General features: G+C 46.8%; 2 protein-coding genes across 2 annotated transcripts in view; both read left to right on the top strand.

Moving 5' to 3' along the window:
• Window positions 1-25,036, top strand: part of LOC311003559 (protein NLRC3-like) — a gene marked incomplete at both ends in the record, with an annotated part of 385,386 nt that overhangs the window by 36,154 nt on the left and 324,196 nt on the right. The window lies entirely within an intron of this gene.
• LOC311003453 (histone-lysine N-methyltransferase 2C-like) overlaps window positions 1-25,036 on the top strand; it is an 81,474-nt gene that overhangs the window by 11,427 nt on the left and 45,011 nt on the right. Inside the window, exons 3-20 of the mRNA XM_083995220.1 lie at window positions 2,607-2,686; window positions 3,916-4,582; window positions 4,718-4,897; window positions 6,404-6,426; window positions 7,142-7,225; window positions 7,322-7,431; window positions 7,518-7,668; window positions 8,613-8,784; window positions 8,946-9,060; window positions 9,145-9,308; window positions 11,315-16,494; window positions 16,978-17,163; window positions 17,656-18,557; window positions 18,647-18,748; window positions 20,878-21,003; window positions 22,445-22,564; window positions 23,713-23,814; window positions 23,956-24,060. Coding sequence (XP_083851346.1) covers window positions 2,607-2,686; window positions 3,916-4,582; window positions 4,718-4,897; window positions 6,404-6,426; window positions 7,142-7,225; window positions 7,322-7,431; window positions 7,518-7,668; window positions 8,613-8,784; window positions 8,946-9,060; window positions 9,145-9,308; window positions 11,315-16,494; window positions 16,978-17,163; window positions 17,656-18,557; window positions 18,647-18,748; window positions 20,878-21,003; window positions 22,445-22,564; window positions 23,713-23,814; window positions 23,956-24,060 — 8,569 coding nt within the window. The remainder of the gene's footprint in view (window positions 1-2,606; window positions 2,687-3,915; window positions 4,583-4,717; window positions 4,898-6,403; window positions 6,427-7,141; window positions 7,226-7,321; window positions 7,432-7,517; window positions 7,669-8,612; window positions 8,785-8,945; window positions 9,061-9,144; window positions 9,309-11,314; window positions 16,495-16,977; window positions 17,164-17,655; window positions 18,558-18,646; window positions 18,749-20,877; window positions 21,004-22,444; window positions 22,565-23,712; window positions 23,815-23,955; window positions 24,061-25,036) is intronic.

Genomic DNA, 25,036 nt, shown 5'->3' with positions numbered 1-25,036 from the left:
TGAAGCCGGCGCAGTGCAAGTTTCAACCAGTGCAGCCCAGCGCATGGTCAGTTTAGCAGATTGGTAGACCTCGGTGCGTCGAGGTGGGTGTGTGGCGGCGCAGCAGGGGGAGGTGTCACAGATTCAGCTTGGCGTAGTGGAAGTTACGTGCCAAAAAGCCGCGCTGAGGGTGCACCGAAAGCCCGCCAGCTCCAACCTGGTGTACTCGCCGGCGCAGTGGTAGATTGGCTGACTGGTGCGCAGTGCACACACGTCACCAAGACCTCACAGGCAAGTTTCCACAGTTCCAGGTAGGGCTGAACGATTTTAGGAAAATATCTAATTGCGATTTTTCTGGCAGATATTACGTTAAACCATATCATCTAGCCATAGTGTGATGCTCCGTTAGTGTGTATCCCCAACTTAATTTCAGTTCATTTTCAACCAAGTGTCTATGTCAACATGTGTACTGCAGCACAGATTCACACCAGTGAACTTTCTATACTGTTTATACATGCACACATTTTGCCCTTTGCCTCCCCTCTCCCCCACTTGCAGCCTCTGCCTCTCTGCCTTCGTCACTAACTTGTAAACAAACTCCAGACTTTTTGAATGAATGCTGCAGTGCGATATAATGGTGGATTGACAGTGTTTCTTCCACATCCATTCAGGGGCCAGCGCTGAAATGCGGAACCAGTTCTTGATTCCCATCCCTAGTAATACACATGCAACATGAAACAGTTGTAACAGTTGCGTAACTTCTGCATTTAGTCTGTTGGCAGTTTCTGCATGCTGTCTCTCTGGCCTTATTGGTGACAGTTTGGCCTTTTTTTCGTGTTTTAAAGTCCCCCTCCCGCGACCCTTTTTGGTTATTTTAAAACATCCTCTGTGGTCTTTAAATTGTGATTATGAAGTTTTTAGCCAAAATCACAAAACCTGTGCCATTTCCCAGGGCTCTCCTTCTGCACAGCACCAGCAGCTCATTAGCAATGCACCTCTGGAGGGTGGGCGGAGCCTGCGCTGCTCTGCACCCGCCCAGCCACTCCCTCGCACCCCCCCCGACAGCTGGACATTGTACAATTACCGATTCAGCGCGTTTAGCGTAAAACTGCACACTGGGATTCGATCCCAGACTGGAACATAGTCCTTGCTCACGGTGCAAGCTGCTGTACCAGGTGAACTATACCTGTGAGCCAGATGCAGAGCGGGGCGGGAGCTTGTAGCACTAGTGCCCTCCCCTGGAGCTGTGACACGTCAGCTCCAGTCTCCCTGAAACTGCCAGTTTGCGTCTGCCATTGGTTCACAGCAGTTTGAAGGCAGAAAAACTCAGAAATGCAATTTTGCACTTCCTTTTCTGCTGATATGTCCTCTAACAGAAGAAAAATGCCACAGGAACATGTGAAAAGCACGAAAAACACGATTTTCATGGGAGGGGGTCTTTAATTTATCCATTCATTTGGACCTCCAAAACCCTGGGTGCATGCACAAATGAAGGATATGCAACTCTGTCTTGAGTTGTCTGTGATTAGATAAGTCAGGATTGAATTTGTGGCTTTGGGCTAAATTAGGAAATGGCGCTAGTTTAAGCCTGGCTTTTTCAGGAGAGCTCAGCTTTCCTGAGCTCCACTGATGGACCTGCCCCCATTAGGAAGCTGCAGTGTGTGCTGCTGTTGAACTGTGTTGTTTGTGTGGATTGTTGTGTCTCACTCTAGACAATGTGTATGCAAAAATTGCGGTCACTGACTGATAGACACTGACCACTAGTGCAGGTCTGGTCATGGACAAGTGACTCGGAGAACACAGTTTGCTTTATTGGGACCAGATTCATGGAGGAAATGGTTCAATGTTGTCTGTTAGTTGTGGTTCATGTCAGAACACTGATTGGACAGCTCCAGTGATATCACATCATGATGAAATCAAATTTATTTGTAAAGGGGGCGGCGTTTGGCTCACTTGGTAGAGCTGCCTGCTGCCCCATGTAGAGGCTACAATCCTCACTGCAGGCGGCCCCGGTTCGAATCCCACAGAGGGCAGCCCTTTCCTGCATGTCATTCCTCCTCTCTCTGCCTCCCCCTTTCCTGTCTCTCTCTCCACTGTGCTATCGATTAAAGGCAATAAAAAGCCCCAAAAATACACTTAAAAAAAGAACATTTCAAAACATCTGGAAAACACAAACCACACAGACAAAATGATCAACACAATAAAAAGAACAACGAAATAAAAACAAGCAAGCAGACAAAGAGGAGAAACGGCTTATCTTAGCTCAAAATGCTTGTGAGTAAAAAATGTTTTGAGCAGCGTTTAAAGGAGATGATGGATGTAACAGGTGCAGGCTGCCCCTGACCAAAGATTTTCTTGGTCGACCAGTAGTCGTCATTTATGGCGATTAGTCGACTAATTGACAAGACACGGCTCCAAATGTTTTTTGTTTTTTTTTCCTACGACCAATCGACCAATGAAATTTTGGTCGGCTAATGATTTTTTGTTCGACCAGTGCTTGGTCGACAGCCCTAGTAACAGGTCTAGGTATTTGTGTAGACTATGATATGTGGAGGCACTACTGAGTCTGATCACCCTGAACTGACCATGTGTTTGTGTGTGTGTGTTTGCGTGTGTGTGCTGTGCAGGGGGCGGAGTCGAGGCCGAGCCCAGGTAGAGGATGAAGAAAGCATCGACACCACGGAGAAGAACCCCCCTCAGAAGACAGGTGTGTATGAGGACTGTCTCGTGTTGAGACATGAGGCTGATGATCCGGTGCTCTTCAAACCATCATAACTTTATTAAAATCCAAGTGAAGATGTCAGTTTTTATACAGAAGACACACATATTCCCTTTAGATGTGGGTCACTCACTTTGGGATCTTGTCCTTCATGTAGTGCAGTTTGTTTGTACCAGAGCACGTCTATCGTGCATGCACACCTTGACTTAGTCGTGTTGAACAAAATAAGCCGCAGAAGAGAAGCTGCAGCACAGGCAACATGCTAGGCTAAGCTAGCTGCTCTGTGGGAGCAACACAAGTTGAACAGACTTGTTTCTATGTAAATGCATCACATAGAAAGAAAGTGACAGAAGAGTGAATGATGAACGGAGGGAGGGCTTCTGTCTGTTTTACTAACCATTTCTCAGTGCAGCTCAGAGGCTTCACACATCCACACGACAGTGACGATCTTAGATTTCTTATGTGAAGATTGTGTTTTTTTCTTTTCAACCAAACCCCAGCTGAAGCAGCATGCAACAACTTTTCAACTTTTAAACAACTCATATTAAAGGGACAACGAGGAGTTTTGGAAAAGCGAAGCGTTTTCACACTACATTTATGAGCCTCCGCGCACCGTGAAATTCTTTGACCGGCGCAAGACAGACTCATGTTTTCATTCATCAAGAATTAAAGTCAGAGGTTGGAAGACGATCACATACCGTTGTAGTTCCCACCATAAACAGCAATTCGGCGGCGTTATTCTCATGACTCGCCACGAAACCGAAAGTAAGGAAACGCTGGTCGGCTCGCCCAGCATTTCCACCACCACTAATAATAACAAAATAACGATGGAGACAAAATGATATATTTATTGAAAATGGGCCCATTAACAAGTGTGGGTAGCGTAGATTCATCCACATTAACGTGAGACTTTTTTATAACCAAATAGAAACTCCTCGTTTTCCCTTTAAGACGTGTCTAATCAAAGAGGAAATCTATGGCCTCAACACTGGGTGACGGGGGGTTTCCAAACTGGTGTGTACTTCTCTATGGACATGTCAGTTTGATCCTGATCACAGTGAATTTGCCAACATTTCCCCCACTCCACTGGCAGGTCACTGACCCTGCTGGACTGTAGCGGTTCAAGACTCGGCCGGTTTGCTTCTGCTCCGTTACCCCTGATGGAGCGTCATGTTTTGGGTGTAACTTTGTGACTGATCTGTGTTTGTGGTTCACAGAGGTGAAGGAGAAGACAACAGGACGCCGTCGCTCCACCTCCAGGAGGAAATCTAACACAAACCCAGAACCAGAACCAGAACCTGACCCTAACCCGGACCCTGACCCAGACCCTGACCCAGACCCAGACCCTGACCCAGACCCAGGCCAGGACGGGGTCAGTCAAGAACCTAAGATGGACCCTGACCCTGGTCCCCCTCTTCCCGACCCCATAATCTCTGAACCCAGCCCAGACCCAGAAGCAGCTCCCAGTGCTGAGGAGCAGGACACAACCAGCACCGCTCCGACTGCCACACACCTGGTCTCCAGCCCCCCGCCCCCCTCCTCCCCTCTTCCATACTGTAGCCCCGTCCACAGCCCTGTCCCTAGTCCCAAAAAAGCTCCTGATCCTGTGGAGGAGGACAGGCCCGTTGTCCCCAGCCACAGCCCCGCCCCGATGGAGGTGGACTGCAGTACTGGCATTGTTCCTATGGAGACGGAGGGGGGCGGGGTGAGTCCTGTGGCCAGTCCCATGCAGCAGAGTCCAGATCTGAGTCCCTGCTCCAGCCCTGCGGTGTCCCCCTGCCTTCAGCTGGAGGACGAGGACTCCTTGTCCCCCCTGTTCCAGAGATCTCTGTCGGAGGACTCTGGGGACTCGCCCACCCCCAGCCTGGGACACACCAAAAAACGGTCAGCCTGTGTGTGTGTGTGTGTGTGTGTGTGTGTGTGTGGACGTACTCATTTAAGAAGTGAATAATCACACAACAAACCGGCCCCGTCCTGAACCGTCCCTCCCTGTCTCCATCGCTGTCTCTCGCTCCACAGTCTGAAGCAGTGTGCCTTCTGTTACCGTGGCGAGGAGCCTCCTCTGGGCCAGGGCCGCCTGGTGGTGTTTGGCCCGACGCCTGGCTACATCCCACTCCACATCCTCAACCGCCGCGCCTCCTCTGACCGAGACAATGATTGCCACGACCACTGCTACCGCGGCGACCAGGCCCAGCCCACGTAAGTGACCTCACTTCCTCAAAACCACCATCATCAGTGTTTACATTCCAAACAGAAGAAGTGCTGAGTTGACACTGGCTAGGTGTGTTTGTGTCGGTGCATCATCATTTAGATGAGCTCAAAGCTACAAACTTAAAGGTTCGACGCGAGCTGTTCAGCTAATGCTACGGACAGGTATTGTATTTCCGGCTTTCGCTCATCAAACTCATCAAATACACAATCCAACAACTCCAAAACGCTCTGGTGGACAAGTTGTGACCTGCACATTCACCATGTTATGAAATAATCATGTAACATTACGAGACCGAGTTGTTTCAGTATTTCTTTCTTTCTGTTACATTATTATTTCATAGCTTGGCAAATGTGCAGGTGACAACTTGTCCACTAGAGTGTTTTAGAGTTGTTGGATTGTGCAATTAGTTTGACGAAACGTTGGAATACTGTGTAGCTTGCATCTCTGCTCCACCGATCGAAAAACAGCTTGCACCGACAATTAAAGGTAATGAACCTACTGTTATGACTAGGGATTGTGGCAATAGGCTAATTTGCCAAAATGTTGAAATATCCCTTTAAAACACAGCCAAATCACTGGAAATGATGTGCATCAGGTTTCTAAGAAGTATGGACACCTGATGATGCTGTTTTCAAAGCTCAGAGATGCAGTTTTGGAAAGGCCACCCTTCAGCTCAGTGTGCTCTACAAAAAAGTCTGGTAGCCAGTCCAGTCCACCTGGATAGAATTTTTGCTAATTAGCATAATAATGTGAAACGCAGTAAAATCAATACATCTTCATGAAGTTTAACTGAGCGTCACCAAATTTGGTATCTGGCCTTGGGGGACTGAGACAGTAATTTCTCTTACAAATGAACCAGATTAGTAGAAATCGAAAATAGAATTCAGGCCATTTTAGGGAATAGGTGAACAAAAGCATGTTGAGCCGTACCTGTGCAGGGCGCAGGACAGAATTTCATCTATGTATAATTATTAATCAAAATCACAGAACCGGTGAGTTGGTTATCCACACCAACTGACTCATTGATTGATTGATTAATTGATTGATGAGCTTTATGAGAGACTATTCTAAAGCGCCATCAAATAACATTGCTGCCATTAACCTGTATTCTTGGCAAATATTGGCCATAACTCATGAGCAGTAGATATCTTCAGGTTGTTATTGGGACAAGGCTACAGTGTTTCCCCCAAATTCATTTTTATTTATCATATTTATAAGAATTATGTCCGCCATGAATTTTTTTTTTTTCCGCCAACGCAATCTCGTTCATTCATTCATCTCCGCATAGCGCTGCTCCGTATTGGCATTCTCTCTGACACTCACACACACAAGCGCGCATGCATGACAGCAGTGTGCGGTAAAAGCGAAACTTATATTGCTACCAGAGAATTGCCTGTTTACTGACATTTGTGGCTACTGATAAAAACTGGTCTTTGATCTTTGTGATGAATGTATCACGTCAGTTAACTGTGTGTGTTTGTTTGTGTGTTTAGGTGCAGCAGTCCAGAGCAGTGTGGTGAGTACTCACCATTCACACCACCCGATAGAGTCAGAGTGAATCTGGTGTCATCAGTCATCAGACACATCACACAAAATGCCATAACAAGAGCAACAGCAAACTGGCAACAGTCTCCACTGTTCAGTACACTGAGCCTCACAATAATACAAAGTCATAAATCAGAGCTGAGCATTTTCTGACACTTGTTGATCCTGGTTCTAAATCACTAAACAAAACACATGATGATACTGATACTCAGGACACATGTTGTTACATTCAGAACATGGTGATAACAAGTTTTAGTAACACTTTATAATAAGTTCACACTATTAAGCATTAATAAATACTGAATCTTATTTATTTATAACACATGAATACTCATTACTATGTCGTTTATAAACAGTTAGTGCTGATCAATGATGAGTAGAACATTTTAACTGTGTTTATAAACTACATTCTAATGAGTATCCATATGTATGTAAATGATGAATTCAGTATTTAATGCTTAACTAATGCTTAATAGTGTGTCCTTATTATAAAGTGTTACCCAAGTTTAGTTTGAAATGATGTGTGTTGATGACCAGGACACACTAAGAGCTGCTCCTCTGTCATAAACAGACAGCAGTTCCTCTTTAAGGAGCCTCAGTCCTGGCTGGTCCTGATCAACTTCACATTGTGAGCTTTGTGTTGTTCATTGTGTTACTGATCACTGATCTGTGTCCTGGTGTTTCAGAGTCTTCCTCAGAGTTTGTGGAGCAGCTCGGATCCATCGGCCTTCCGCACGACATCAACGTCCAGTCACTGTTCGACCCCACAGGTACGGGACGCTACAGTCCACTCCTGTCCACTCCCGTCCCTCCCCCCCTCCTCTACCTGCATGTGATGTTGTGTAATCTTGACTTTGTGTGTGCAGGTCAGTGTTGTGCTCACCTGCAGTGTGCAGCTTGGTCAGAGGGGGTGTGTCGTGGTGAGGGCCAATCACTGCTCTACGTGGACAAAGCCATTGACTCAGGAAGCACACAGGTCTGTTTCTGTAACATCCCAGTAATATTGAAACATTGGCCACGTACGCTCTGACTGACCCCTGCCCCCCTCTCTCGCATGTCAAGGTATGCGCGTTCTGCCGTCAGCTTGGGGCATCACTGCGTTGCCGGGAGACGGGCTGTGGGCGGAGCTACCACTTCCCCTGTGCCGCTGCCGTCGGGGCCCATCAGGACTGGAAGCAGAGACACACTCTGTGTACAAGACACACACAAACAGGTACACACACTGTGTACAAGACTACAGTGGCTACATTGACAGCTACATTGGACTAATTATCAACAGGTTTAATTGATTATTGATAATTGTTAGAATAGAATGTTCTATATGAAGGGAGGGAATCTGCTGTGTGGATGATGATGATGACGAGGCTGAACCGCCTTCACGTTGACAGACAGGGTTTCCGCGGGTCATTAAAAAACATTAAAAGTCATTAAATATATTTTGCTAAAATGAAGGCCTTAAATGGCATCAACAGGAATTAAATTCGATTCTCAAAGGCATTAAAAAATTGATTAAAGAAATGGATTGATTCATACAGTGAGATTTTGATATCATTACATCCCTATAGAGCACAAAGAGCAGAAAAATAGGGGGATTATACAGTTAATCTACAGTAAAATTAAACGTGGGTGAAGAAATGGAGAATTTTCTAAATTAATATTTTTAGGTGGTGGCAGGCTGCTGTTGACTTTTCTTTTTCTTGTAATCGCTAGCGGCAAAAATCGGAATCGGCAGGTCAGGCTTTTTAAAAATTGGTGATTGGCCAGAAAATTGCAGTCGGTGCACCCCTATTGGTGTGATAAACATGCAGAACCAAGTAATTGGGTAATTGTGTATGTGTATATAGGTAAGTGTATGTACGCACAAGTATAGTATTTGCAGTCACAGGCATTAAAAATGTTTGAAATGGCATTAAAAAGCATTAAATTAGATTTGGGCAGAGTTAACTGACAGAAACAGATGTCCACACGATCTCCATTGTCTTACCCTGGACTGGATTTGTTACTGAGCTCCTCTTCTTCTTCTTCTTCTTCTTCTTCTTCTTCTTGTGTGGTTTAACAGCAGCGACTGAAGCCTCGGCTCCACCTGCTGTTTATCTCCATCAGAACACAGCAGCAGAGGAGACTAGACTTCATTAAAATCTCCTTGTTTCTCTCCAGTCTCTTCACAGTGTTCGTTGTGTTCCGGTGGCTGTGATGTTAGCAGTCTGTTGATGTGTTGTTGCTGTGGGAACTGTTACCATGGCAGTTGCTTGGACCCCCCATTGGTTCCCTCGCCCCTTTGCCGGGCTGGCTGGCAGTGCCCTCAGTGTCGAGTGTGTCAGTGCTGCAGGTAACGGGCGTTTTCAGTCATTGTCACGATTGATTTGTTAATGAAGAATTGATGATAATGAAATTTGATTTAAATAGCACCATTTAATGCAGAAATTTGAAAAGGAAAAAACTTCAAGTCTAACACAAGTTGTTTTATGTCCTGCTCTCTCCCTCTGTTAGATTACGAGGGGAGGATAGTGCTTTGCTAGTGTGTGAGCACTGTGACAAAGCCTACCACACACACTGTCTCACACCACCTCTGGATCACACACCTGGCCCCGGCTGGAGATGCAAGGTGAGTTAAACACGCACACAGAGAAACACACACACACGAGAGCACAGTGATGTCGGCCCTTCATAAAACCTCTCTCTCCTCCAGAACTGCAGAACCTGCCGCCGCTGTGGTGTGAGGTCATCGGGTCAGTGGGCCAATCACCCGTTTTTGTGCGAGTCATGTGACCCGGCCCTGCCCTGCCCTCTCTGTGGCCACGCCCCCCACGTCTACACACCACAGGAGTATCTTACCTGTACCCGCTGCTATAGGTACTTGCACATACACTCTCTCTACATCTAGAATTACTGCCACTTTCAGTTTATCACACCCGTTGTCATCAGCTTATTTAGTTGAAGTTTAGTTTTCTTTTCATATGTTTTAACTGGGTGAAGAATTTTACCCATCAGATGTTTGGATCTTAAGTTATTAGAGAAAAATGGCAAACAAAAGTCGTTCTTGCCTTTAAAGCGATTTTAATCCCCTGGTCCATTTGTTATGGTGTGGAATCTGTGGATAATTTGGCTGCTGCTAAAACCCCCTGAATGTCTGGATCATTATCAAAGAAACAATAGAGAGCAGTTTCAGCTCTCAGCCCCTTGCTGAGCTGTGCTGTCTCTGCTAAACAGCATTGGTGACTTCACTTTATGTGAAACTGTTTTAATCCATGTTTCTACCAGTTTGATTAGTTACATTGGTTTTGGATAGGAGGACACCTCTGTGGATAATTCAGCTGCTGGAAATCTGAATTATAATTTATCAGAGAAATAATAGAACCTTCCCATTGTCACCTAATTCCATCCTTTGTTTTTGTTTTTATTGGAAAAACCCTGACATACTGCGCATTAAACAACCAAATACCTTCTTTCTTTCCCTCCCCTGGTATCCCACTTTCCCCACTTATTTCTCATACAATTGTCTATCCCCTGTTTGTTATCTCACTCACTGACTCAAGCCACAAGAATTAGCTGAGGAGTATCACAAGATCAGTGTTGTAAAGGCTAGAAAAGCTGTACTGTTTTGAAATAAATCTACATAGGTGCACGTCTGGATAAAGGTGCATCTTTGTCTGGATTGGGTCCCTGGTCCATCTTTTAGGGACCTTAATATTATCTACATAATGCCATTCTTTAGTAATGTGAATGACATGTCTCACTATGGGAGCAAGTCTCACAGTGACCCTCGTAAGCACTAATCTTACTAAGCCAATTCTGAATGGCTAGTGAACGTTTCCATCCGCACCCAGTCTTGTCACCTACCATAAATATTGCTTGCAGGCGACAAATCAGATTCAGATAAGCAACCTTTTCTTACTCAGCCTAAACAAGAATGCTTTAACGTCATTCTGTTTGGCCTGACATCATCCCTGCATGGATGTCAACGCAGAGCTGAAGATACCCTTTGGGATCGGTGTGATGAGGACGTTGTATTGAGGTTAAGCCGTGCCTGGTAGTCTGAGCTGAAGGAAGTTTGCTGCTGCTCTTAGCCTCTCAGTGGCCGGAACGAGCCACCCGGCAGAAGTCCCGCCTTCCTGTTGCAGTTTTCACCTCGGAGAAAGGAAACATCAACAGGAACTACGAATATTTCGATATGACTGTAAAGATATTCAGAGAGTATGTTTACGCTATTTGCTATCCAAGAAGGAAGCCCTGGCTTGTTTGCTAATCGGCTACGGCAAAAGTTTTATTTATCAAGCTTGGCCCATTGTCTTCATTGAGCTAGTGACCCCTTGGCAATATTTTGTAAGCGCACCATTGCTGTGGCGCCGCCCACAACAATTGTGATTGGTTGAAAGAAATCCAAACAGCCAGGTCATTTTTTCCATCTGATCTCAGAATCGGAGTTGGACCAGCCTGATCTTTCTTCTCTGGAGAAAGGTCTGGTGAGTGAGACTCCTTCCCGGTAACCCACTGTTGAACATGGAGGTATGAGTCCGAGTTCACCAGTGTTTCCTCTAGTGGTGTTGTTTTATATGTCTTATTGGTCAGGGCTGAGTGAAACTGGCCATCAGGGCAGTGTAGAACTTCAGTATAACACTATGAACCAAGAATGGAGGTGTTCCATGACTGGTGGTAGGTGACACTACTGGGTGGGGACCGATACATTCATCAACCAAGCAGGATTGGTGTAATGAGATAAGTGACTCTGGCACCCAAATACAACAAAACTCTTGGTTTCTTAGTGGGCCACCACATCCTAGGACTGTGCTCACTTCCTTCATTTAGTAGAATCACTGATTTGAAAAAAAATCGTATTAACTGTTTGTGTTATTTTACAGGTGTGTCCATACAGAGTGCATTGTCCAGGCTGGGGAGGGCAGGGCGGGATCTGAAACTTACATCTGCTCCACCTGCAGGCCTCAGGAGGAGGATCTAATTGTGAACACTCCAATCCCTCACAGTCCTACCCCAGCCCTGCCTGTCAGCCCCAGTTCACAACCACAAATTCACAGTCACACTGAGGATTCATCCACAAGTCCTATCGCTCATAGCCAAGTCCAGCTTGTCTGGTCAGAGCCCCCACAGAGTCCAATGAAGACACCATCAAAGCAGAGTCTTACACCATCTAACTCAGACCCATTAGAGGATCAACGCAGTCCAGCACCTACTCACCTTGATCCACCAGAGCTCCAACAAAGTCAGGTACCCATTCACCTGGAACCATCAGACATTCAACAAATGAATTCAGTACCCACTCACCTTGATCCATTAGAGCTCCAGCAAAGTCCTGCACCTACTCATGCTGATCCATCAGAGCTCCAACAGAGTTTCGCATCCAGCCATCCTGACTCATCGGAGCTCCAAAAAAGCCCAGCTCCTGCTCACCATGATCTATCAGAATCTCAACAAAATACGGAGCCAGTCCAATCTGAGGCATTTGAGGTTCAAATAAGTTTAGCACCTACTCACCCTGACCAATTGGAGCTCCAACATAGTCCGGCACCTGCTCGCCATGAAACATCAGATCTTCAACAAAGTCTTGAATCTACTCCCCCTGGCTCATCAGAGCTCCCACAAAGTCCAGCACCTACTCATTCTGAGGAATTAGAGGTTCAACAAAGTTTGGCACCCACTCATTCTGAGGAATTAGAGGTTCAACAAAGTTTGGCACCTACTCATTCTGAGGAACTAGAGGTTCAACAAAGTCCAGCACCTACTCAATCTGAAGAATCAGAGGTTCAACAAAGTTTGGCACCTACTCATTCTGAGGAATTAGAGGTTCAACAAAGTTTGGCACCTACTCATTCTGAAGAACTAGAGGTTCAACAAAGTTTGGCACCTACTCATTCTGAGGAATCAGAGGTTCAACAAAGTTTGGCACCTACTCATTCTGAGGAATCAGAGGTTCAACAAAGTTTGGCACCTACTCATTCTGAGGAATCAGAGGTTCAAGAAAGTTTGGCACCTACTCATTCTGAGGAATCAGAGGTTCAAGAAAGTTTGGCACCTACTCATTCTGAGGAATCAGAGGTTCAACAAAGTTTGGCACCTACTCATTCTGAGGAATCGGAGGTTCAAGAAAGTTTGGCACCTACTCATTCTGAGGAATCGGAGGTTCAACAAAGCTCTTCATCTACTCACCCTGACCAATCAGAGCTCCAACATAGTCCGGCACCTGCTCACCATGAACCATCAGATCTTCAACAAAGTCTGGATGCTACTCCCCCTGACTCATCAGAGCTCCCACAAAGTCCAGCACCTACTCATTCTGAGGAATCAGAGGTTCAACAAAGTTTGGCACCTACTCATTCTGAGGAATCAGGGGTTCAACAAAGCTCTTCATCTACTCCCCCACACCCATCAGATCTTCAACAAAGTCTGGATGCTACTCCCCCTGACTCATCAGAGCTCCCACAAAGTCCAGCACCTACTCACCCTGTCCCATCAGAGCTCCAACAAAGTTTGATACCTGCTCACCCTGACCCATCAGAGGTTCATCATAGTCTGGCACCCACTAGCCCTGACTCATCAGAGCTCCAACAGAGTCTGACATCTACTCATCCTGAACCATCAGAGCTTCAACAGAGTCTGGCACCTACTCATCCTGAACCATCAGAGCTTCAACAGAGTCCGCTACCTACTCATCCTGAACCATCAGAGCTTCAACAGAGTCCGCTACCTACTCATCCTGAACCATCAGAGCTTCAACAGAGTCCGCTACCTACTCATCCTGATCCATCAGAGCTTCAACAGAGTCCGCTACCTACTCATCCTGATCCATCAGAGCTTCAACAGAGTCCTCATTCACCACACCCTGATCCATCAGACTGCCAAACAAATTGCAAATCATCTCCTAATCGAGCAGAGCACCAAATACCACCGCCTCACCCTTCTGCAACAGACCTTGAAACAAGACCTTTGCTATCTTGCCTTGATATTGCAGAACTCCAAAGTTCTGCATCATCTCATCCCAGTCCCATAGAGTCACATCAAAGTCCATCATCATTCCACAGTGGTCCAACTGAACTCCACAAAAGTCCTGTGTCATTAAACCCTGATCCTACGGAACCCCAGGAGAGCCATACCCCACCTCCCCTTAGTCCAGAGCATCAGCAAAGCCCGACAGAGTCTCATCTTGGTTCAACACAACTCCAAAAAGGAACTATGCCATCTAGTCCTGGTCCTGCTGAGCTTCAACAAAGCCCTACCCATGTGATTTCCATGCAGGTCCAGCATAGTCCTCCTCAACAATCTTATACCTCTTCTAGCCCTACGCAGATTCCCACAGAGGAGCAGCTTATGTCCACAGAGTCTCAACACAGTCCAACACAGGGTAGTCCTCTGTCTTGTGGCCTTGCACATTCTATGCACAGCCCTCCACCAAACAGCCCAATCCTGGTTAAGCCAGAGCTTGCAGAGCACCAACAAAGCTCTCCACCTCATAGTCCTGTGCAGGGAGACAATGACAGACCATATTCCCCTACCAACATCATTACGCAGTCTCACCGAAGTCCCCCACAAATGCCCCATAGTCCTGCACAAGCCTGCACACCCCCCTCACAGAGTCCCACACAGGAAGCTGAATCTACACTGGACCAGGAGCGACCTGGATCAAGCAGCCCTGCTCACCTGCAATGCAGGACTGTTCAGGACATTTCTACACTGGACCAGGACCCTTCCTCAATCTACTGTAGGGCTGCCCAGACAGCAAGAAGTCAAACCTTACTGAGGCCCATTTCAGCTCCATGTAGCCCATCACCATCCCAAGTCGGACCCACACAGTCTAGTCTGTCACAGCCTGCTAGCCCAGCACAGTTTCTCTCTATACAGCCTGAAAGGCCTTTGCAGCATAGCCTGCTTCCCTCTTGCCTCACTGCACCGTCAGGAGTCACTGAGGAGTCCACTCAAACCGGTACCAAGCAGCTGAATTTCATGGAACATGTCCCTGTACAGCTGGATTCAAACTCTGATGGCCTAACACTGGAAAGTAGCCCCGCCCCTCTCAGCCCCCCGTCTGAACTGTCCATAGTGCCCCCTGATTGCCACGGCACAGAAGGCCAACTACCAAGCCAGCATGGTCCTGTTCAGGGTAGCATGCCCAGCCCCAGCCATTCTAGCCCCCACCACGCCCCAGCTATCACTGCACCAGAAAGCCTTGTTCACACTAGCACTTCAGCAGAACACAGTAGCCTAATTTCTTCACCTCGTGCTGATCAAACAGAGGAAAGTCCTCTTGCAGCTAGCCAAGTTCCTCAGAGTCATGACACACCATCATTCTGCATGGAAGGTAAAGCTAGCCCCATACATATCCAGGCTAGCTCAGCCAGCGCTAGCCCCACACATGCCGGTGAAATGCCTACTAGCGCCAACAGCTCCCCTCAGGCCTGCGCTAGCCCCATTCCATCAGAGAGTAGCCCTGTAAACGGCGAGCCTGTAGCTGCTGAGACTAGCTCCTTAGCAGAGCAGGCTAGTTCTGTCCACCCTGTCTTGTGTCAGGATGAGGAAATGGAGGTAACTGTCGACCCCCCAACTCCTTTCAATCAGTCTGAAGTTGGTCCTAGTCATTCTGACCCCATTCCTGACAGTCATACCGTTGTTACTCACGCTGGTCCAGTCCACACAGAAACAGACAGTGGCTGCAGTCCGATGAACACTGTAGATGCAGGAGAAGAGAGAACGAGCCCACCCCCGAGTAGTTTTGCGGAAGTCCCACAAACTCAGACAAGCCAAAGTCCCACACATTCTGGTAACTCAAGCCCCTCACATGTCCAAACTACCTGCAGTCCTTCACAGGCTGCTGCAGCTTCCCTTAGTCCTCCACACTGTAGGCAGACTGGTACTAACCCAGCTAGTAGTTCTGTTAGCCACAGTCTGAGCAACCTTACCTCAGACATGAGTGGCCAGATAGATTCATGCTCTGCTACCGTAACCGATGTTTCCATCATCACCAGTCCATCTAGGTCTAGTCCTGCTGGTCAAGCTAGTCCTATACACATACAGAGTACCTCTAGTAGTGCCCACTCAGGTCCTGTCCAAAGACAGAGTCCCCCATCGTCTAACTCAACACACAGCAGCCCCGCACATGCTTCTGTCGTTTGTGTTAGTTCATCTCATGGTTCAGCTCAGGCCAGTGAAACCGATTGTCGCTCCACAAGTAGCCCACATGATAGCCCAGCTCCAGACACTGGACCCAATGCTGGCCTTAGTGTGGCGCAGCTGAGCCCTTCTTTGGTGGGTTCAAGTCTTGATGTGGACACTGTGACCAGTTCCATAGATGAGAGCTCTGTTCTTCCCAGTGCAGACCAGCAGCATCCTTGTCTAGCTATAACAACAGACAGTATGGAGCAGACGAGCCCAGAACCTGCCAGTCCCCCGCGTCATGACTCACCCGTAGCTAGCTTCAGACAGGATAGTGTGAGCCAGGTTAGCCAGTCCCCAGGTAGTCCTCAGGCTGCCTCTGACAGGCCTGCTGTTGAAATCCAACCATGCACTGCAATGGTAAGCCCCTCGTACCAGAGACCACCTTCCCCTGATGCTACTTCCACTGAGGCTAGCCTGAGCCACGCCACCTCTGTCCATTCTAGTCCCATCCAGGACAGCACTGCCAAGCCTAGTACACCACCCCCTGCCCCTTCACTGCTCAGTCCTGCCCAGACATTCTCCTCTCAAGCTCCACAAGCTCAAGCTAGTTCTGTGAACGACAGCCCAGCTGTAAGTCCTGTTTGTGGCCCTACAGATTCAGGTTATACACAGACTACCCCAAGTCCTGCTCCTCTCAGTCCTGTGCTGCCAGAAGTCAATCTCAGTCCTGTTCCTGATAGCGCTTTGCGGTGTGAGACTAGCCCTGCTCCAAGTCCGATTTGCCCTGCTCTTGTCAACCCTTTGCAGTCTGAAAACAGCCCTAGTCCTGATCCTGCTGGTCCTGTGTCACCTAATGCTGGCCCTGGAAGCCCCATTGTTTCCAGCCCCCAACAAGAGACAGAAACAGAAACAGAAAGGGAGTCTGCAGCTAATGTGGGTGAGTAACGGGCCTGTCTAATATTTACAACAAAAAGTGTGTGTGTGTGTGTGTGTTAGGGCTGTCAGTTTTTAGAAAAATGAGGTTCGAACGATTATTGAATGACCCGTAATTCGTTCGGATATATTCGAATATTACCCCCCCCCCCCCCCCCCCCCGTGACACCGCACCAGCGGTTAATATGGGCACAGAAAGTAAACTGGCTCCGCTTCTCGGCTCTTCGCGGTGGACGTTCGGTAAATAGAGTATCTTTGCTGCAGCCTGCATATCGAGCAGGTCATTACTGCTCGAATACGAACTTTTCCCCCCACATTCGAACGAATATTCGAATGTCGAATAAAAAGTGACAGCCCTAGTGTGTGTGTGTGCGTGTGTTATATGGGGCATAGATGATGATATCCCAGAAATTATTTAAAACAATTGTGAAATTATTCAAACAAATTTCAGTTTGCTAAGATCATAACATCTTTTTTGTCCCTGTAGAAGTCTACGTGGCTGAGAAGGAGGAAGAAGTGGTGGAACAGAAGACTGAAGAGGAGGAGATGGACACAGAAGCGCCACAGCAGGAGGAGGTGGCGGAGCCTCATCAGATGACGGTGGAGGAACTGGAGGAGGAGGAGCATGAAGAAGAAGAAGGAGAACCAGACCAGGAAGAGGATACTGCTCCAGGTAAGTAGCCACACTCACCTGCTGAAGTAACAGACAGTGAGGGAAAAGTGATGATAATCACTGTAGTAGGCCATAGGCCTGGGCGATAAACCGAAAACCGATACCAAATTTACGGCGATAACCGACGTCATTTTGCCCATGTCGGTTTATTCTGTGTTTTTTAAACGGACATTGTGTAACTTCTCCTGTTATCTATTCACGAAAATCGATTATTTCATTCAAAAGTCTGTTTTTCATTAATCAGTAATCCCCCCCGTCAACAAAGTGAAGTGTTCCTTTCAGCTCTGAATTAGCCGTTCATATCATTCATATCTCCATGGAGCGGGTAAGCTCGGTGCTGCTGCCATGTCGTGTTGCCATGTTTTAAGTTCAGTGGCAGCGTGACGGTAGGAAACCACGGAAACTCACAGAGTTTACATCCATAGATATACACTACATTGATCAGTTTCAGAGAACTCACTGTCAGTGTTTGATTGTGTCTCTTGCCTGTAGGAGTCCACCCTGCAGTGCTGGTGACTGAAGATGATCCCACTGCTGCTGCCTCCCCCGTCCTCCCACAGCCAGAACCTCCCTCCCCAAAACCTCCAACGCCTCAATCTACCTTGTCCCCCCAACAGCCCTCCTGCCCTTCCTCACCTTTACCTTCTCCCGTACCCCTCCCTCCATCGCCGTCTCCGCCTAGAACTCTTACTCTGGAGATCTCTCGCTCCTGCTCCCCCCACACCCCGCCTCCCCCCTCCCCTCCTCTGGAGGATCACACCCAGGAAGAGGCGCCTACCGACCAAAGCGGAGTTGAGACTGCGACAGGAGTTGAAGTGGAGCTGGAGGATAAAACCCTCTCCAGCCAATCACAGAGCCAGGTTGAACCTACTCCTGTTGCTGACGGCCAACAGCCGGAGAAGGAGAGTCAGGATGTAGAGGAGGAGGAGACGGAGGAGAGCAGAGTGACAGGGAGGATATCTGATGAGGAAGTGGAGGAGGAAGAGGAGGAGGAGGAGGAGGAGGCAGTGGGGGAGGTGGGCCAACAGGAGGAGCAGTCGGATTTGGAGGAGGAGGAGCCGGTGAGCCCGGTGCTGGACCTGGACGCCTCTTTTGACAAGGAAGTGATGGAGCTGATGAGCTCCTCGTCGCCACCTCCCTCCTTCCTCCACCTCTCCTCCCCCAGTCCGCCTCCTCTCTCCTCCCGGGGGAAAGGTCGGACTCTCAGGCCCCCTCCCTTCTCCTCCAGGCCTTCAGACGACCTCTCCATCCGTCTGAGGCAGTCTCCCTTCTCCACCGAGGCCTCCCCAGAGACCTCCCCCGTCAGAACCCCCGTCACCCCACCCCCGCTCTCTCCACCCTCACCTCATTTCAGGTCCTCCCCCTCCGCCAGAGAGACTGTGCCACTCGCCAAGGTAAGTTAAAAAAAAAAAGACAACAGACCATCTCCCTCTTGTTTTCCCCCCTATTGACTGACCTTTCTTTATGTCATTGTTCCTCCCAGGCCCCTCCCACCACCATGCTCCCCCTCACTCCCAAAATCGGCATGGGGAAACCAGCCATCTCCAAGAGGAAGTTCTCCCCTGGCAGAGCCAGAGTCAAACAGGTATGTGAACCTCTGTCCTCTGCAGGTGCATTCACAGTCGACTGGCAGAACTGGTGTGTGGAACAGTATGACGTCATTCTGACCTGCAGCCAGTCATTTCATTAGGGTTGTCACGAGAACCGATACTTTGGTACCAAGTCGATGGCGACACGCAAAAAATACATAGGTACCCGCTTTTTTACCTGGTCTCAGTTGGAACACGTCCAGACCTCCAGCCTCCAACTGCTTGATGTGCACCACAAGTTTGAATACATATAAACATGACGTACCACGCGTTTTTCTCCGGTCAGTTGTCTTGGAAACATGACGCTCTGACAGTGGTGCGGTGTTTGTTTTTTCTCTGGTCCAAACCATCATGGATGTATTATGGTCCAAACATGTGTGAAACGTACAAGCTGAAAATGTTTTGCAGCAGTCTGTGTGGAAACAGCCTCAAAGTGAAGGAATGAGAACAACAGTTCTCTTGTTGAACTACTTGAAGGATAAAAGTAATGACTCCATGACTTTGTGTTTGTGTTGAGCCAGATTTACCATTTTAACTCTGTTACTTTATGTTTCTGCCTGAGAAGTTGTTGAGGCACAGTGGAGCTTAAATACAAGAAACTTTGATGTGAAACCATTATTCTGTTTAAAGCCCCAGTGTGTAACTTATTTGGCTTTATATTAGCAAAAATCAAATACAAATACGTATTTCACTGAAGTGGAATCACACCCGCATACAAATGAAAGCTTTCTGGTACCTTAGAATGAGTTGTTACAAGTCGTTACAAATACATAAGTGGGCGACGCACCGAACCGAGGCGGCCATGTTGCGTCGCCATTTTTTACGTTGAGTGGCAGCGTGACTGTAGGTAACCATAGAAACTCAGCGGAGCTGTGGGCTCGGCCTGTTAAAACTGTCACCACTGTGTAGTGTGAGGAAGGACGGAGGCACTGGTGTTGCATTCAGGTGCAGTCAGGCAGACGGCCGTCAGCAAACCAACCGGATGTCATTTTACTCCACCAGAGAAAGACGGTAAAACGTGGGTCAGGTAAACAATACCACATCACCATGACAACATATTGTCAGGCCTGTATTGTTTTGCCTCGTGCTGGCGGACCACTTGTTTACATAGACGCTTGTTTATCCTGTTACATGCAGCATCTATTGTCTGTCTGACGTCTGCCCCATTTCACCTGAATGCAACATCAAGAATACGTTCAGATATGCAACCGCACTGCTATATGGGGGGAATTCCTACATATTATACCTTTTTAATAAAGTATGTGAATTTAGAAGCGCATGGATTCTGTTTTTTTGTTTTGTTTTTTGTTTTTAAATCGTGGTCTCGAATAAGTATCGAGTATCGTGGAAATGTACGGTTATTGGTATCAAATACTGAAATTCTGGTATCGTGACAAGCCTACATTTTATACATATTATTTATGAAAACAACCCTGTTGACTTTCAAGAATGCCTTCAGTCCGATAATCAATCCATTTTTAAAACTCAGATTCTTGTTGGAGACAAAGAGCTGTTGTGTTGTTGGTGCTGGGTTCTTCAGACGTAGATCTGACATCAGTCCTCTCTCCAGAGTGATGCTCCCCTTCACTCTGCTCAGGGAGGCAACATGTTCCTCCTCATCCTCACCTGTCGTTCACTAATGCTGCATCATCTCTTCTGGTCTGTCCGCATGTTTGGCGCACACAGACACACACACACACGCACACACACCCATAGCATGACGTCTTGTGGAGAACATGGAGGTCACTGCACGAGCTGTTTGTTTTTCTGCGTTTGAATATCTGTGTCCCCCGTTAACGACCGCCGGCGTGTCCCAGTACGACAGACGGGGGTTGCATGTCGTTGTCATGGTTACATCGTCTCATGACTTTCTGTTGGTTTTGCCTGATTTAAATTTTTTCTGTTTCAGTTTGACTTTTTGTTTTGTTTTGTAGCTGTTGCATTTATGTTACTGCATTTTGTCCCACCTCCCCCTCCTCTCTTCTTCTACACTTCCTCCCTCTCTTCTTTTCCTCCCCTTTCTTGACCCCTGATCTCTCTCTTCCTGCCCATTTTCCTCCTTTTTCTTTGGCCTCCTCCTCTTTCACTTCATCCATCTTCCCCCTGCTCTTCCTTCCTAACTCAGGGTTCGTGGTGGAGTAATCGCAGGGCAGTGAGCCCCCCCTCGTCCTCCCAAGATTCCACGGGGGAGGGAGGGTGGGACAGCCCTAAGTCCCGTCCACCGGACTCCCCCCTCTGGAGCATGAGAGTGGTAAAGAAGCACACTCTAACTCTGATAGGTGTCTGTAACTAACCTCTAGCTTACTAACTGTGTTTTCTCACACCCGCCCCTCAGTGTAGCAGTGTAAACAAACAGGTGCTCTATTTCTATCAGTCTGGAGCTAACAACATCTTAACTAACTGTTTCTTAGTTAGATAGTTAGTCGACGGGCAGTGAACCCCTCCTGAGGTTTGAAAAGCTTCAGGCATCACTTTGGTTTTCTCCTGAAACAAACAGGAGACAACAGTTCATCGTCACACCAGGTTGTTGATGCACAGCAACAAGTGTGTTGGGTGCGTCTCTGGAGGAAAGGCAATGGGCTTTTCCAGTCAGGAAGTCATGTGAGCGTGGTGTAGAGATGGGCACCTTTCACATTTGAATCGATACAGTACCGATACTTGGTACCTGTTTTTGGTATTTTTTGTGTGTGTGGGGTAATTCAAGTTTTTTTGTCTATGAAAATTAGTCAAAATTCTAAATTTTTAATATTTATTTCTCAACAACATCAGCCTTTAAGAATATTTTATGTTTCAGGGAAATGATTTTCAAATAATCAAATAGTCATTCAATGAAAAAAATAGGCTAGTTTATGACATTATCGTCTTGTCCAACAGCCAGTCCTACAGAAAGTTCTGTGTGAAACTCTGTCAAATAAGAAACAAGTCAAACTGAGCTGCAGCGCAAATTGTGCAAGATGTGGACTGATGAGAAGCGGTACCGGAGAATATTCACTATTGACACGATGAGACTTATTCCTCATTCAGATGTGCTCTCATTCCGTGATGAGGACTTAACTGAAGCGGTACCGTTACAATATTCTCTGGTACCGATTCTCATAACAGTGCGTGCTTTCATTTTAAACTGACAGACGGCTGTATTTCAGTCGGTGACGTGGAAGTGTGGTGGTTACAGGAAGTGTAGTGTCTGGAGTGATCAGGCCTCATTACAGACACACAACGTAGGTTTGCCTCCGTGTTGCACCCTTGTGTTGTGTGTTACAGTTGTGTCCCTGTCTGTACCTGCATTCTGACCAAAGAGCAGTTGTCAGACCAACTCGGCCAGAGAAGAAAAACAACAATACAGTACAGACAGGGAACAAAACAGCCCTGATGGGGCGTTCAGGAGTTACATGAGCGTGGGTCGTTTGGGAGCTGAGATGAGTGTCGGGACAGTTCCTTGTTTTATCCCATGTAGTGTGTAGAATCACTCCAAGTCCTTGAATGTTGTATGTTTGTGTCCAGGTCAGTGAGGGGTCCTGGTCCCTGTCCCTGTCGCTGTCATTGCAGAATCTGTGCAGATGTGTGCCATTTAAGCAAAATCTCACAGTTCGATGCTACTTCCCCTTTTTCTCTCCCTCAACGTCCCTCCCCATACCTTCTTTTCCTTCTTTATTTTCTCCCCCTCCATCCATCCATCCATCCATCCATCTCAGGGCCGTGGCTCCGGGTTTCCAGGCCGGAGGAGGGCCAGAGGAGGAGGCATCGGAGGAGGTAGAGGAGGCAGAGGCAGGAGCAGGATGAAGGCTCAGGAGAGTCACACTGTGTCACCTGGAGTAAGAACACACACACACACACACACACACACACACACACACACACACACACACACACACACACACACACACACACACACACACACACACACACACACACACACACACACACTTTCACTTCACTTCACTTTATTAATCATTGTGTCATACACACAACTATGTTTTGGTTTTAAAGCTCATCTTTTTTTTGCCTCATCTCCTCTCACACTAACCCAGAGTTGTACAACTCCAAGATGTAGCTTCGGGGCTCCTGTTTGAACACTCTAAAGCTGCATTGTAGTTCAGACGAGCTTTGGAAACAATGACATGGAAGCTCCTGGTTGCTGCCTAATTGGGTTTTCACTAAGGCTTATTTCTATATTTACCTCCATATATTCTATTGTAGGACAGTAATACAAACAGTTTTTCAATGTAACGTTTTATTGAAGGAGTACAGTAGTAGACTGAATGTGCTCATTCATAAATTTTAAAAACTAACTCCTGTCATTTTCCAAAACAATGTCACTATGAATATTTATAAAGCAACAATAGCTAAATTAGAATCTGAAGACTTCACTTTGCTGTTTGAATTGGTTTGAATGAGCATTAGAGGAGAGAGGAGTGGACGGGGTCCTTCAGCTTGACAGGGGGATGTTTCTGCATGGTCCTAGTGCATGGTGGGTAGTTAGTTAGTTAGTTAGTTAGTTAGTTAGTCATTTTCCATTACAGCCGAGTACATCGCACCTCCTCAACATGGACGTGGTCGTCATAGCACGGCGGCTACAGTCGCTCAGTCTAGCTCTCGTTTTTGGATCCTCTCTTCAGCCACAGAACACACTCATCGCTAGAGTCGATAGTAAAAAAAGTACCAGGTATCATCCCTAGTCGAAAATCAAAACATAGAGTAGAGTCGAGCCAAGTAATGGAAAAGGGCCATTAGTCTCAAAAGTCGTACACATTAGAACCACGTGAATATATGACACAAGTGCTCGGAACAGATCCATGAATGTAAATATGGAACAGCATTTAGTTCTGTTTTGACATGTATATGTTTAATAATGAAAGATAGTGGTGTATGTAACCTCAGTGTGATAGTACTGTAAGTCCAGTATTACATTCTTCATTAATAGTTGATAGAAGGATATTGATGGGCCCTCTCTCTGTGTCAGTGTGCATATGTGGAGCCGTACCAGCCAAAGGAAGAGGAGGAGAACTCCATGCACAACACAGTGGTGATGTTCTCCACATCAGACCACTACACCCTCCGACAGGTACACGCTCACCTACACTTTGACTGTTTGATCCTACAGAAAAACAGCTGATAAATATGAGTTTTGTTCAACAGCAGAGAACGTGGGAAAGTGAATTGTGTTGTAAAAATCTTCTGTGTGTGTGTGTGTGTGTGTGTCCAGGACATGTGTGTGGTGTGTGGTAGTTTCGGTCAGGGTGCTGAAGGCAGGCTGCTGGCCTGTTCTCAGTGTGGACAGTGTTACCATCCTTACTGCGTCAATGTCAAGGTCAGTATTTTCACACTGAATGATTACCGTAAAATTCTGAATATAAGTCCCACTGGCATATAAGTCGCACTCTATTTGTGGGTCTCAAACTGGGAAAACCAGGTTTTCTGTTGCTATTTGTTAATAAAAACATTATACAAGTCATTCCACAAGTCCACAAAGGGAAGTTTCTGTGTTGCAGTGTAGCTCTTTCTTGTTATTATAAATTAAAAAAGAAAAAGAGATTGCGGGGCAATTTGAACACTGTTTATTAGCGTTCCAGTGCAACCTGTCCATGCGCATGCGGGTGAGAGAGAGACCGAGTCCGAGAAACGCTGTTTTTTTTTTTTAAAGGGACAACGAGGAGTTTTGGAAAAGCGAAGCGTTTTCACACTACATTTATGAGCCTCCTCGCACCGTGAAATTCTTTGACCGGCGCAAGACAGACTCATGTTTTCATTCATCAAGAATTAAAGTCAGAGGTTCAAAGACGATCACATACCGTCGTAGTTCCCACCATAAACGGCGATTCGGCGGCGTTATTCTCATGACTCGCCACGAAACCGAAAGTAAGGAAACACTGGTCGGCTCGCCCAGCATTTCCACCACCACTAATAATAACAAAATAACCATAGAGACAAAACCATATATTTATCGAAAATGGGCCCATTAACAAGTGTGGGTAACGTAGATTCATCCACATTAACGTGAGACTTTTTTATAACCAAATAGAAACTCCTCGTTGTCCCTTTAACGGCGTTTCTCGGACTCTGTTTAAAAAAAAAAAACAATAATATTATTTTCTGTGAGAGACTATAGCAGAGCCAAACCAGTCTTGTTAATTAATGGGAAACACCGGTCTGTAACCCACACCCAACTTCTTAGATGAAAATAAAGGGGGAAAAAAGTGTGACTTATACTCTGAATTTTATGGTATGTGTAATCATTACTAATATTACCTGTTCACTATGTGCAACGTTCAGCTCTCTGGGCCTCG

Source organism: Trachurus trachurus, assembly GCF_905171665.1.
Source record: "Trachurus trachurus genome assembly, chromosome: 20".
NCBI classification, from domain to species: Eukaryota; Metazoa; Chordata; class Actinopteri; order Carangiformes; family Carangidae; genus Trachurus; species Trachurus trachurus.
This window is presented reverse-complemented; position numbering and strand designations above follow the sequence as displayed.